This window comes from Capra hircus, chromosome 19 (assembly GCF_001704415.2).
Source record: "Capra hircus breed San Clemente chromosome 19, ASM170441v1, whole genome shotgun sequence".
In the NCBI taxonomy this organism is placed as follows: Eukaryota; Metazoa; Chordata; class Mammalia; order Artiodactyla; family Bovidae; genus Capra; species Capra hircus.
In genome coordinates this window covers 32,693,636-32,708,896 of record NC_030826.1, presented here as the reverse complement: position 1 = coordinate 32,708,896, position 15,261 = coordinate 32,693,636, and the positions used below count along the sequence as shown (strand labels likewise).

At 46.8% G+C, this 15,261-nt stretch overlaps 1 protein-coding gene across 1 annotated transcript in view; it reads left to right on the top strand.

Moving 5' to 3' along the window:
- The window catches only part of CDRT1 (CMT1A duplicated region transcript 1), a 30,691-nt gene continuing 20,142 nt past the window's right edge, over window positions 4,713–15,261 (top strand). The window contains exons 1-7 of the mRNA XM_013972619.2: window positions 4,713–5,389; window positions 8,050–8,226; window positions 10,046–10,240; window positions 10,335–10,462; window positions 11,263–11,385; window positions 12,450–12,559; window positions 14,359–14,559. Coding sequence (XP_013828073.2) covers window positions 4,888–5,389; window positions 8,050–8,226; window positions 10,046–10,240; window positions 10,335–10,462; window positions 11,263–11,385; window positions 12,450–12,559; window positions 14,359–14,559 — 1,436 coding nt within the window. The 5' untranslated portion in view covers window positions 4,713–4,887. The remainder of the gene's footprint in view (window positions 5,390–8,049; window positions 8,227–10,045; window positions 10,241–10,334; window positions 10,463–11,262; window positions 11,386–12,449; window positions 12,560–14,358; window positions 14,560–15,261) is intronic.

The window sequence follows — 15,261 nt, the reverse complement described above, 5'->3', positions numbered from 1 at the left end:
CACTCAGTTTTTCTGTGATCAAAATTGATTGATCACAGCAAAACTGGGTGTTAGGAACATTTAGTTTCTTTCTATTGTTGCCTCAAGTGACAGTCATATCTTCTTTTACTTGGTCCAAAACTGAAAATTGTCTAAAACAAACAGATAAAAAATAAAAAGATAACAAAGGCCAATGTTATGTTCTCTGTCATTTTTTCCAAGCTTGGTATATATATCTCCAAGCTGTATGTCATATAGGAGCCTCCACTGTCTCTGGCAGCTCCTTAAGCACAGACGGAATGTAGGCCTCACACTAGGACACCCCACCAGTCAGTGGTAAGCACCTGTCTTCTATGATGAGAACGGGGCCCGGAGGGGCGGTAGGGCTTGCCCAAGGCCACAGCTCCAGTAAGAAAACTGTGGGGGATTCCAGCCCATCTCTAACTCCCAAGGTTGGGCCTTCAAACATGAAGTCAAGGCCAAATTGGATTGTAAAACTGCTTCTTTGGTGTATGTCTGCCCCACAGATTAAAACCCTAATTTATTTAGACCTTTAGGAACAAGCTGCTTCCAGTCTGTAGCATATCCAGGGGTAACATGCCCCCTATACAGGTGCTTTGGGCCTCTCTGCTCTATCTGGCCTTCCTGGTGGACCAGAAGCTAATCCACTCTTGCCTCTTCTCCAGGCTTGAGCTGTTAGCACTGATCTCCTTCTGGGTCCTGTCTTCACCCTAACATTTTATAAGACCAGCCTGGCCATGACCTCCACCGCCTTTCTCTGGGAGTAGCTAGTTTCCAAATGTGGGTGCTAGAAATGCTCATGCCATTGCCTGCCTTTTGATGGTGTTATAGTTGCTAAGTCATGTCTGACTCTTTGTTACCCCATGGACTGGAGCCCGCCAGGCTCCTCTGTCCATGGGATTCTCCAGGCAAGAATACTGGAGTGGGTTGACATTCCCTTCTCCAGAGGATCTTCCTTCCTCTCCAGAGGATCATCCTTCCATCCAGTAAAGGATGAAGGGGGATCCTTTACTGTCTGAGCCAGTGGGGAAGCCCTGCTTCGCATGTAATAATACCTCATTTAATCCTCACACTGACATTGAAGTGATGCTGACACAGAATGATCTCTGTTGGTTTCCAAGGCATACCATTCAATATCATGGTAATCCAAGTCAATGCCGCGACCAGTAACACTGAAGAAGCTGAATTTGAATGGTTCTATGGAGACCTACAAGACCTTCTAGAACTAACACCCCAAAAAGATGTCCTTTTCATTATAGGGGACTGAAATGCAAAAGTAGGAAGGCAAGAGATACCTGCAGTAACAGGCAAATTTGGCCTTGGAATACAAAATGAAGCAAGGCAAAGGCTAATAGACTTCTGCCAAGAGAACGCACTGGTCATAGCAAAGACCCTCTTCCAAGAACACAAGAGAGGACTCTACACATGGACATCACCAGATGGTCAACACGAAATCAGATTGATTATATTCTTTGCAGTCAAAAATGGAGAAACTCTATACAGTCAGCAAAAACAAGACCAGGAGCTAACTGTGGCTCAGATCATGAACTCCTTATTGCCAAAGTCAGACTTAAATTGAAAAAAGTGGGGAAAACCACTAGACCATTCAGGTATGACCTAAATCAAATCCCTTATGACTATACAGTGGAAGTGAGAAATAGATTGAAGGGACTAGATCTGATAGATAGAGTGCCTGATAAACTATGGATGGAGGTTCATGACATTGTACAGGAGACAGGAATCAAGACCATCCCCAAGCAAAAGAAATGCAAAAAAGCAAAATGGCTGTATGAGGAGGCCTTACAAATAGCTGTGGAAAGAAGAGAAGTGAAAAGCAAAGGAGAAAAGAAAGGTATACCTGTGTGAATGCAGAGTTCCAAAGAATAGCAAGGAGAGATAAGAAAGCCTTCCTCAGTGATCAATGCAAAGAAATAGAGGAAAACAATAGAATGGGAAAGACTAGAGATCTCTTCAAGAAAATTAGAGATACCAAGGGAACATTTCATGCAAAGATGGGCTCAATAAAGAACAGAAATATTATGGAGCTAATGGAAACAGAAGATATTAAGAGGTGGCAAGAATACACAGAACTGTACAAAAAGATCTTCATGACCCAATAATCACGATGGTGTGATCACTCACACTCACCTAGAGCTGCACATCCTGGAATGTGAGGTCAAGTGGGCCTTAGGAAGCATCACTATGAACAAAGCTAGTGGAGGTGATGGAATTCCAATTGAGCTATTTCAAATCCTAAAAGATGATGCTGTGAAAGTGCTGCACTCAATATGCCAGCAAATTTGGAAAACTCAGCAGTGGCCACAGGACTGGAAAAGGTCAGTTTTCATTCCAATCCCAAAGAAAGGCAATGCCAAAGAATGCTCAAACTACTGCACAGTTGCACTCATCTCACATGCTAGCAAAGTAATGTTCAAAATTCTCCAAGCCAGGCTTCAGCAATACGTGAAGCGTGAACTTCCAGATGTTCAAGCTGGTTTTAGAAAAGGCAGAGGAACCAGACCTCAAATTGCCAACATCTGCTGGATCATTGAAAAAGCAAGGTAGTTCCAGAAAAACATCTACTTCTGCTTTATTGACTATGCCAAAGCCTTTGACTGTGTGGATCACAATAAACTGTGGAAAGTTCTGAAGGAGATGGGAATACCAGACCACCTGACCTGCCTCTTGAGAAATCTGTATGCAGGTCAGGAGGTAACAGTTAGAACTGGACATGGAGCAACAGACTGGTTCCAAATAGGAACTGGAGTATGTCAAGGCTGTATATTGTCACCCTGCTTATTTAACTTCTATGCAGAGTACATCATGAGAAACGCTGGGCTGAATGAAGTACAAGCTGGAATCAAGACTGCTGGGAGAAATATCAATAACCTCAGATATGCAGATGACACCACCCTTATGGCAGAAAGTGAAGAAGAACTAAAGGGCCTTTTGATAAAAGTGAAAGAGTAGAGTGAAAAAGTTGGCTTAAAGTTCAACGTTCAGAAAACCAAGATCATGGCATCTGGTCCCATCACTTTCTGGCAAATAGATGGGGAAACAGTGGAAACAGTGGCTGACTTTATTTTTGGGGGCTCCAAAATCACTGCAGATGGTGATTGCAGCCATGAAATTAAAAGACTCTTACTCCTTGGAAGGAAAGTTATGACCAACCTAGATAGCATATTAAAAAGCAGAGACATTACTTTGTCAAGAAAGGTCCGTCTAGTCAAGGCTATAATTTATCCAGTAGTCATGTATGGATGTGAGAGTTGGACTATAAAGAAAGCTGAGCGCCGAAGGTGCTTTTGAACTGTGGTGTTGGGAGAAGACTCCTGAGAGTCCCTTGGACTGCAAGGAGATCCAACCAGTCCATCCTAAAGGAGATCATTCCTGGGTGTTCATTGGAAGGACTGATGTTGAAGCTGAAACGCCAATACTTTGGCCACCTCATGCGAAGAGCTGACTCATTGGAAAAGACCCTGATGCTGGGAAAGATTGAGGGCAGGAGAAGAAGGGGATGACAGAGGATGAGATGGTTGGATGGCATCACCAACTCAATGGGCATTTGAGTCCACTCAATGGTTTGGGTGGACTCCGGGAATTCATAATGGATAGGGAGGCCTGGTGTGCTGTGGTTCATGGGGTCACAAAGAGTTGGACACGACTGAGTGACTGAACTGAACAGTTGTCTCCCTTTTACAGATGAGGAGACTGCAGCATAAAGGGTTAAGTAATCCACCTGTGTTCACAGACCTTGTGAGCAGCTGGGCTGGGGTCCAAACCCAGGGGTCTGACCCCAGACTCCCCGCTCTTCTCCACTCAGCTGTGGTGTCTCCTGACACCAGGGTTGGCATGTGATTGAAGCTTGAAGAGACCCCAAATATATGCTCAGGCCCAATGACTTTTTTTTCACTAAGGAGTTTTACCTGCAGAGATTTCCATTTAGGATTCTTTTTTTTTAAATTATTATTTATTTACTGTAATATATTTATTTACTTGGCTGTGGTTGGGTCTTTGTTGTTATTTATTCACTTTATTATTTGTATTTACTTGGCTGTGGTTGGGTCTTGGTCGCAGGCCTTAGGATCTTCCTTGTGTTATCAGGGATCTGTCATCACAGTGCACAGACTCTGTAGTTGTGGCACATGGGCTTAGTTGTTCCTCGGTATGTGGGATTGTAGTTCACGGACCAGGGATTGAACCCACACCCTCTGTGTTGGATGGGCAGCATCTTAACCACTAGACAGCCAGGGAAGTCCCTTGGTTAGCATTCTGAAACACTTAAGTAACTTGAAAAGTGAAGTGAAACTGAAGCAAAAGTTTTAGTCACTCGGTCATGTCCAACTGTAGCCTACCAGGCAAACATACATTAAGCATTTGTGTTTTCACTTCGATGTTAAGAAGATAGCTATAAACATGCAAGATCATTCTAGCTAAACAGCCATCCACAGAAGCCTCTATCTCATTTCATATTCATAAATATTTAAAATTCATTCACAACAACAATGGAAGCCTCAACACCAGGCTTATAATTTTCCACCATATAATTTTCTCTTTAAAAGGGGTCCATCCACTATCTAGATTTGACCACCTCTCTTCCTGCTGTTCTAGAAATGAGATGACCAGCTCTTTCAGAATATACAGCAACTGCCTCCCTCTGAGCAGCACCAGGCTTAGGAGATTTACGGTAAAGGCATGTTTCCTAGGAGGTCAGTACTGAAAGCCAGACTCAACCGGCAGTTTCTGGGAGAGACGAGCTCTCCACCCCATTGGAGCAGTGTACCTTTTCTTCGAGAGATGTTCATGTCGGAAAAGGCTCAACTGGGATACTCATCAGCGTCTACTGTCCGTCTGGCAAGGATAAAATGAGCCAGTCTTCTCGGGGCCATGGCAAACCTGGAGTCCAGGCTCAAGAATGCCCCGTACTTTCGCTGTGAGAAGGGGAATGATTCTCTCCCTGTGTGCCAGAAGTGTGAGACGTGCATCCTGGCCTGGAAGATCTTCTCCACGCGAGAGTGGTTCTGGAGGGTGGGTGCTGGGTTCCAGAGGAGGTTCCTGGTGAGTGTCCTGCAGCAACTGGACAGCCCGTACTTGTTACACTACTTCCTAACCCTCCTGCAGACCACACAGGGCAAGGACCTGGTCTACCACAGGACCCGAGTCGACCTGAGCAGGAAGGAGGGCAAGATGATCCAGTCCTGGAATCAAACGCTGGACGAGACGGTGGAGCAGAAGATGCGGGAGGCTCTGCGTTGGCTCCAGAACAGCAGCCAGCGGACGAAGGCCAACTACACGCTCCTGCTGCTGCAGATGTGTGACCCCGGCTTGCTGCTCACCGCCACTGATGTCATCAGAGTCCTGTTTCTGAGAGAGTGGGGTGACGCCTCAGGTAAGCGAGGCCACAGGTAGAGAGACCGGGGGTCCCTGGAGACTATGAAGGGATGGGAGGTGTGGACGAGCTCAGGTTGACGGGGCACTGCCAGATGGCAGGTGGTGGTCGGCTAGTTGCTCAGTCATGTCCGACTCTTGGCGACCTCATGGACTGTAGCCTGCCAGGATCCTCCGTCCATGGGACTCTCCAGGCAAGGATCCTGAAGTGGGTTGCCATTTCTTTCTCCACGGGAACTTCCCAGGATAGAACTCAGGTCTCACCTGCATTGTAGGCAGATTCTTTACCGACTGAGCCACCATCCTGGTGCCTGGTCCTATTGACTGAAGGAGAAGCTGCTGAAATGTGACTTCCTTCTGGAAAATGAGAAATGACACATGCAGAAGGAACTTTCAGCTGTCAAGTGTGGCTCAGGGACTTCTTCATCCCTGAAGCCCAGAAGTGGCTGGTCCCTCTGTCTCTGCTCATGAGTGCCAGGCTGGTTCCCGCCTCAGTGCATTCAGGATTGAAGTGGGTTTGGGAGGGGGTTAAGGTTACTGCACGGAAACCAGGCCAAGAGGTCCAAACCTAGGACTTTTCTCCATTCAGTCAAAGCGTTAGTCGCTCAGTCGTGTCCTACTCTTTGCGATCCCATGGACTGTAGCCCACCAGGCTCCTCTGTCCATGGGATGCCCCAGGCAAGAACACTGAAGTGGGTTGCCATTCCCTTATCCGGGGGATCTTCTTGACTGAGGGATCGAACCTGGGTCTCCTGCATTGCAAGCAGATTCTTTACCGCCTGAGCCACCAGGGAAGCCCTATTTCCATTCATTCCACTGTATTTCTTGCTTGGACATGAAATCGAACCTGGATGTGGAGTTTACCCAAAGCTGGGTCAGATGTTGTTCAGTCTCTAAGTTGTGTCTAATTCTTTGCGACCCCATGGACTGTAGCATGCCAGGCTCCTCTGTCCTCCACTATCTCCCAGAGTTGGCTCAAATTCATATCCCTTGAGCCAATGGTGCTATCTAACCATCTCATCCTCTGCCACTCCCAGCCCCTTGCCTTCAGTCTTTCCCAGCATCAGGGTCTTTTCTAGCGGGTCTGATCTTCACATCAGGTGGCCAAAACATTGGAGCTTCACCTTCAAGGAGCATCAGTTCTTCCAATGAATATTCAGGGTTGACTTCCTCTAGGATTTACTGGTTTGATCTCCTGGCTGTCCAAGGAACTTCTCAAGAGTCTTCTGAAGGCATGAAAGGACTGAATAAGGCTGGGATAGGAGTTCTCCATTATTGTTGTATCAGAATCACTTGGAAGGCTTATTAACACCCAGGTGGCTGTGGTCCTCCCCCAGAGCTCCTGACCCAGCAGATATGATGTGGGTTATGAGTCTGCACTGCTAACATGTTGCTAGGAGATGCTGATATTGGTCTGTGCGCCTCATTTTGGGAGCCAGTGGTCCAGTCTGTTGGTGAGAAGGTATTGGCCAGCTGGACTAGGGCAGCAAAAGCAGCCAGAAAGGAGGCAAGGGACTGGGGTTGCAGGGGGGTGTCTAGAAAGGCAAGCAGAGGTTTAGCGGCATGGGAGAAGGATGGAAGGGGGCAAGAGATGGAGAGATTCAGAGGTTGTGCTCTTGAGAGTGGGGGATTCCTGCTGTCCATGGTCCTATTTGCAGTGTGGTCCTATTTGCAGACTCATAGAATTTCAAGAAACTTTACAGCTCCCTAGGGGACTGTTAGGGGCTTCCCAGGTGGCTCAGTGGGTAAAAATTCCTGGGTTGGGAAGATCCCCTGGAGAAGGAAATAGCAACCTATTCCAGTATTCTTGCCTGGAGAATCCCATGAATAGATGCGGGCTATAATCCCTGGGGTCACAAAGAGTCGGACGGGGCTGAAGAGGCTAAGCATGCACGCAGAGGGCTATTAGAACCTGATAAAGGCACTTGCTTTCTTTGGTGTGTCCAGGAAGTAAAAGAATAATCATATGGAATGAAGAAGTGGTGGAGAAAGTCAGAGAATCCCATCAGTTAGGTTAGAGATTGACCAGTCCAGCACCTTTATTTTTGTAGGTAATGATGTTGAAGTTCAGCGAATCTGAGTGACTTGGTTGTGGTCATCCGGTTGGGGGGTGAAAACCAGGCCTCCCATCCTAAGCATCTCCCATGGGCAAGGCTGCCCTCCAGGCAGGGAAGCAGATCTGTCCATATACATACCCTGCTCTGAGGTCCTCCCCCACCGTAGGAATCAGCTCCTTGTATTTACAGGTCTCCCTCTCCTAGGGGAGCTTCTCTCTTAAAAGTGAAATTTTCTAATTTGACTCAAGGGCATTTATTCATATCACCGAAGAAAATTAAAAGTGCTTCGAAAAAGCGATCCCTCTTTCAACTGCTGCCTCTTTTTCTCTCTCTTGTCCTCCTTCCCTCTCTCTCAGTCTCTATCCTCATGTATGTAGAAAACTGATGAGGTTTACAGTGCAGGCAGGGTGGCAAAGGCTAACAGAGGCTTTCTGTGACTTTTGTGTAGAAACTCAGAGGCCCCTAAATAAAAACAGACATGACTGGACTGGTCTGTTTTGTGTAGATTTAAGAGAAACCGGTAGACCTGAAGCCACTTTTCTTCAGCACTTCCTCTCCATGCACCTGCTTCAAGGGCCGCTCGTCTTGGTCTTTTGTTCTTTAGGGACTGACCCAGACTTTACCAACATGTTTTTAATCCCTGAGAAAGGCCACGTACACTCGTGCGACACCTCACAAGTCTGCTGGGCAGCCAGAACCAGGCATACAACCTTCCCGTTGTCCAAAGCTGCAGGAAAAGCAAGCTTGCATGACCTTGTGCGGCGGGGAGCAGCCACTGCTGGTAAGTCCGCTGGTGGCAGGAAAGCCCAAGGGGAGGGGTCCCCAAGGACCTGGAGGGGCTGGCAGGTGATGGCATCTGAGGAGGACAGATGTGGGCAACTCACACTCATTTGTTGTCTACAAAGTGGGCTGGGCACTCTGGTGTTTATTCCCTCATTTAATCCCATGTCTGGTAAGTGGGCTTCTCCAGTGGCTCAGTGGGTAAAGAATCCGGCTGCAATGCAGGAGACACAGGTGACGCAGGTTTGATGCCTGAGTCAGGAAGATCCCCTGAAGGAGGAAAATGGCAGCCCGCTCCAGTCTTCTTGCTAGGAGAATCCCATGGACAGAGGAGCCTGGTGGGCTAATCCACGGGGTCACAGAATCGGGCGCAAGTGAGCGACTGAGCGTGCACACGCTCACTGCTGGGGTGAGAAACAAGGATGATAATCAGTCGGTGCGATCCTAAGTCTTCCTCTGCACCAGGCTGTACCCCTTGGTCTAGTCCCCCGACTTCTGGTACAGGGAGGGGGAGGGGCACCTCCAGGATCCAGCCCACCAGGAGCTATTTTTGCAGCACTGGATTCAGCCTTTTTATTTATTTGTTTGGCTCTGTGAGGTCTTAGTTGTGGCATGTGGGATCTTTAGTTGTGGCATGAGGAACCTAGTTCCCTGACCAGGGATTGAACTCGGGCTCCTGGAGTGGGAGTGCAGTCTTTACCACTGGGCCACCAGGGCTGTCTCTGGATTCAGTCTTGAGGTGGAAATAAGAGCAGTGGGGAATTGGGCTCTGACCTTAAGGCTGTCCTCAGTTGGTTTTTGAATCAAGACACATACATGGAATAAATATAGGAAACACAAAGCATAGGTTCTAAAACGCTTTTTATACGGAAAATATGAAGTTTCAAAAAATAGGTTTGTTTTTGTTGTTCAGTTACTAAGTCGTGTCTGATTCTTTGTGTCCTCATGGACTGTATCACGCCAGGCTCCTTCCTCTCTCTTCCCCTGTCTCCTGGAGCTTGCTTAAACTCCTGTCCATCGAGTCGATGATGCCATACAACCATCTCATCCTTTGTTGCCCCCTTCTCCTCCTGCCTTCCATCTTTCCTGGCATCAGGGTCTGTTCCAAGGAGGTAGAACAGTGTAATTGTCACCCATGTTAACTGTCTTCCAGGCTCAGTAATTGTCACCATCTTGTCCATCTTATTTCGCCCACCCCTTTCTTTTGAAATTGTCTGAGGCTTTTTCTTGTTGAGACCCTTTAAAGGGAACTTTGGACACCATGCCTTTTCACCAGCAGGGCAGTTTTCATGCTGCAGATGTCACCTTGAGCTGGGAATGCTGAAAACTGCTTGGTTCTCAGCTTGGTTAGGGGAAATGGTATTTTCACTTTGGCAGAAGAAATGACCAAAGGTCAGTGGCCTCAGGGTAGACTCTGATGAGCTCTGTTTTGGTGGGGGAGCTTTTGGCAAGGACTTGTTTTGGGCCTGGTGGTGGTGGTAGTTTAGTTGCCAAGTCGTGTCTGACTTTTTTGCAACCCCGCATAGAGTCGGACCCTATTGAGCGACTAAGTACACATACGGATGAGCTGTAGCCCACCAGACCCCTCTGTCCATTGGATTTCCCAGGCAAGGATACCAGAGTGGGTTGACATTTTCTTCTCCAGGGGATCTTCCTGGCCAAGGGACTGAACATGAGTCTCCTGCATTGCAGGCAGATTCTTTACTGGCTGAGCCACCAGGGAAGCCCATAAGTGCTCGAAGAAAGCACACGTCCCTGGGTGGGCTTGGACCCATCCCAAAGATGCCCCAGCTGTGCCCCCTTCCCCGGATTCCCTCTAGAAATGCAGTGGAAGAGTTCGCTCCAGTGTATTTCCGAGATGAACAGGCTATTTTCTGAAAAAGCCAAATCAGGCTTGGCCCCGGCCCCTGATGTGCTGCTGGAGCTGGATACCGTCAGAGAACTGTCCTCTGGGGTCAGCAGGTACTGCGACTTCATCCGCCAGCTGCCCATCCACCTCTCCAAGTATATTCTAAGTATGTGGGGCCTGTTGGGGGGTTTCTCAAGCACCCCCTCTCCCTCATCGTGGCCCAGGTGGGAGGTTCCCAGGCCCACCTCTTGTTTTTCCAGGTTTGCTGGATAGGAGCACCTTGAACAGGTGTAGCTTTGTGAGCCAGCACTGGGCGGCGCTAGCACAGCAGGTCAAGACCGACCTGTCCATGCACTCCTTCATCCAGCACCAGATCACCTTCCTGCAGGTATGGCCTGTCTGGGAGGGGCAGGTCAGACCAGCCTCCTTTCTGCCCAGCCTTCCTGTCTGTGGTGGCCCCCGACTGGCCTCCAGCTCCACGTGGGCTGCTTCTTCACTGCTTTCATGTCCAGATTCCCGATCACCATTGACTCTCTAGTGGGGAGCACCCCGTCTAGAAGCCCCGCAGGCAGAGAGAGGCAGAGCCTTCCCCACACCCCATGGAGCTGTGAGCTTTCCCCAGGGAGCCTTACCAGAGCTTGTGCCATAAGAGAGCCTCATGTACACAGACGTTTACAGGGCCACAAAGTGTATTTTTAGGTTATGATGCATTATTCCCTGGCTAGTAACCACCTCTGGCATTTACAGTTCTGTCTCTTGCCTGAAGCCTGACTCTAAATCAGGGGTTCCTGGTAGTCTGGTTTTCTCCCAGCAGAGGGAGGGGACAGGAGACAGATGAGGAGGCCCTGAGGCAGGCCATATGCTGGAGGCTGGGGACCACCCACTGTTTTTTTTAAATTAATTAATTAATTTTAATTGGAGGCTAATTACTTTATAATATTGTAGTGGTTTTTCCTATTCATTGACATGAATCAGCCATGCCACCCACCGTTCTTGCTGGTTCTCCTTGGACATTTGATGTCATTACCCTCCTCGAGCCAGTCTGCCCATACCACTGGCCCAACTCTCCAGGCCCAGGCCTTCCTGGGCCAGTGCTTGTCCATCTTTCAGACTCTGCCAAGCACTAGTTTTTAGTTTTCTCTTGGAGTGTAAGGACAAAGAATAACTGTTTTCTGTTATTTCCCCCAGGGGTCCTACACCAGGGGAATAGACCCTAGTTACGCCAGCAAGATTATTATCCCAATCCCGAAAATGACAGATGATGGGAAGCGCCTACGTGTGAAAAATCAGAAGTGGAAACTGAGAACGAAGGTGGGTTCTGATGGCATCTGGGGTAAGTGACTGTAGGGCGTCCTTTCTTACTGGCCACGGAAGGCCGAAGTCCAGGCTCGGATCTCACATAAGGATGTCAGACATCAGAGGGTACAGGATAGAGCATATTATGGATGTGGGGTATGGAGGATATGGAATAGAGCATATGGATGTGGGGTATGGGAGGTAACGTACCCCAAGAAGGAGGCCAGAGTCCTGTGCTGTGTGTCCGTAAGCAAGTGATTTCCTCTCCTTAAGCCTTATCTTCCTCATCTGTTAAGTGAGGGCTCATTTGGGTGTCTTCTTGGAGTCCTTCCTGACTGCAGCTCCCACATCAGGTCCTACGTCCATGACACCAAGCATCTAGTGGGCAGCTGAGAGCCAGCAGCAATGTCAGGATCACTGGGTGTCCCCACCACTGGTCTGTCCCTGCATTTCATGGCCGCAGAAGTCTGTGGCTGGGGATGGGGAAGGACATGGGGGCAGGGCCTCTCTGAGGCTACCCTCTCTGAGGCTCAGCTGTCTCATCTGTGAAATGATGAGAATACTTGGTGGGGCAGGTAACATGCTGTGTGACGCAGCTGTGAGGAGATGAGGGTTGCTGATGCATGAAGACCTCGACACACAAGGCCCAGAACGTGCAGCAGTGATTTCACTTGTGCCTCGAGTTCCTGCAAGTATGCTCTGTACTGTTACATGTACACAACATAAACATAAATCCCCGGGTTCCATGAAATGGTCAGTCAAGGGGCACCAGTGACTTTATTTTGCATGCCTCTTGGTCCTGAGCTCAGTTTAAAAAAGTTGTGTTATCAGCAGCACTGGACGTTCACAGAATCAGAGGTAGAAGAGGAATCAGGACCCTCAATTCAGTATTTTCGCACTCAGGGGTTCCTTTTCTCACTGGTCGGCCCCCTCCCCATCACCACGTAGCGGTTGCCATGGCCTGAAGAGGAGGAGGCCATGGACCCCTGCACCCTTGCCAGGGGGGAATCCCAAGGTGCATGTCTGGGACCCTGGGTCAGGTCGCTGCTGTCCTTTGACTGCGGGTATTCCCTTGTTAGAATGACTACAACCTGTGGACTGCATACCAGAACCAGGAGACTCAGCAGGTGCAGATGGAGGAGAGGAATGTCTTCTGTGGCTCTTACAACATCCGCATCCTCTCTGACACGTAGGTACTAGGCTCAGAATCGAGGGCCCAGGGCCCCTGGACTACCCATGCAAGCATCTGAGGATTCCCATGACCCTTGCTCACTGGAAAAGCAATCCTTTTTCACCTGAAACTCCAGCCCCAAGCCCATCTGGAGACTTGGTGCTTGATTTTTGCACCATTCTCAGTAGAGGGTGGGCTTCCCTGGGGGCTAAGTGGTAAAAGAATCTGCCTGTCAATGCAGGGGACATGGTTTTGATCCCTGGATGGAAAAAGACCCCCTGGGGGAGGAACTGGCAACCCACTCCAGCATCCATGCCTGGGAAATCCCACGGACAGAGGAGCTTGGCAGGCTACAGTCCATGGGGTTGCAAAAGAGCTGGACATGACTTAGCAACTAAACAACAACAAACTAGCTGGTGGAGGACACTCTGCCCTTCAAATTTTGGGTACACTGACCAGCAACCTTTTGCACAATTCACATGCATGAAATCTTTTAAAACTATCTTTACTGTTTAATTCTTATTTTAGAAGTAATATATCCTCATTGGAAAAAATATACACTAAATGCCAGAAAATGTATAGAGAAAAAGAAATCTCTTCTATAATCTCGTCATATAGAGATAACTACCATTAACATTGATGTCTATCATAGAATTTTTTCTTGGCATGTATAAATACATATTTTAAATAGAAATGGGGCTATGCTATACATATTTTGGTAACCCACTCTAGCAAAGTACTGTGTCTTTTCATGTTAAATATGAAAATGGCATTTATGGTAACTATGTAGTGTGACATCATTTGAGTATGCCAGAAGAAGATCCTTTCATAATGTCAACTTCCTGACATATTTTAGATCTAAGACTTCACTCTTTACTCAAAAAGTTTTGTGAAGGACATCTTTTATTCTATTTTTGGCTGTGAACCTTACTAACAAATTGCATCTTGACCAAATAGGGGGAGGACAGAGCAGATGGGAAAAGGCAGAGCTGAGTGTTTATGAGTAGTATGCTGATACGTGCTCTTTAGCAGAGAGAATGACAAGTTGAACTCTAGATACGACAAATGGAATGAGGGCAAAAATGTCAGGAATTGCTCCTTGTATTTAGAGTGACTATCCATCCCTGTTTATCCAAACAACCCTGCTTTTCTCTGTGGTCCTCGAGTAATTAGTAATAGTGTCCCCTTTCATGATAAAAAAAATCTCAGTTTGGACAATAAAATTTTTGGTCATCCTGCTCATATTTAATCTATTTGCTAATAATCTTATGATTGGAAAATTAATTCAACTCACTCTATTTTGTTGGATTTCATACTGATTGAAGGCAGGGTCCATCCATATCTTACTCATCTTTGTATTTCCCATGAGCACCTATTGGCACAAGACTTTGCCCCTAATGTAGTATGCTCACTGGATATTGGTTAAGGGAAACAGTGACAGCAGTGGGATATGCAGTGGGTATAGGGCTTCTCAGCTGTGTTCCTCTGAGGTTTTCTGTGAAAAAAGGTTTCCATGGTCAAATAAAGCAGAAAATGCTGCATACTCTGTTCTCTGTCCTGGGGATTTATTATACATTAGCAGAAATTGTTAAAATAGTTGTGCCTTTTGTGTTTAGGTTTTAAATCTAGTTGAAATGCATTTTTGTTACAGTGTGAGGCAGAGATCCATCTGGGCTTATTAACGCTAGGCCTTGCCTTCTGCTACATCCCTTGCTGGATGGATTTTCCATGATGGCATTGCTATAGGCGAAAGGCACTGTACTAAGTTGTTCCATGGTTCTCTTCTCTCATGGTGCATCTTTTTCCTGGCAACTCAGGTGGGACCGAAACAGAATCATCCACTATTCTGGGGGAGATTTGTTAGCTGTGTCATCCAATCGAAAGATCCAGCTTCTGGACATCATACGTGTAAAGGAGATACCCATCAGGTTTCGAGGCCATGCTGGGAGTGTCCGGGCCCTCTTCTTGTGTGAAGAAGAAAACTTTCTCCTGAGTGGGAGTTATGACCTGAGTATCAGGTAAGTGGTCCAAGAAAGTTGTGGTCCTCAACTTGCCCAGGCTTAAACATAGCTTGTGGAAAAAGCATGTGTGCTTTTATGTTTTTTTTGTATTTATGCAAAAGTTATCCTAAATGATGCTGACTTCTAGAATAACCCACACTTTTTTTGGCAAGATAAAAACCAAAAATTTGTATATTGTTTAACTTTGAGTGAGATAGATTTATAGCAATTATTAGATCTATTTTCTAGCAGAAGGCTAAGAATCGGAAAGTATTTTCTTTAGTATTCTTATATGAAAGCATAATTTATATTTCTTTTCACAGATTCCTTCAGGGGAAAGTAGTTTTTTTGTGGGTGTGAAACCTGGTATGGAAGCCAAATAGTGATAAAAGTGTATATATACAAATATTTTTAAATAATATAAAACACTCATGTGCTTGTTACTCAGGTCAAGAAGTAGGGCATTACCATTCCCCAAATCTCATTATGTGCCTTTCTCTTATGTTTTCTTTCTTCTTCCTCCTGATCAGTATAAATTTTATACTTAAATTTCTTTATAGTTTTGCTACCTATTTATATATCTCCAGATATATTCACTACCTTTGTCCTTTCTTGAACTCAACATAAATGTAGTTGTATTTTAAAACTTCATGTGTACTTGATTCTTGCACTAATTTTGAGATTCATCTTTATGATATAGATGGCAGTAATTAACTTCTT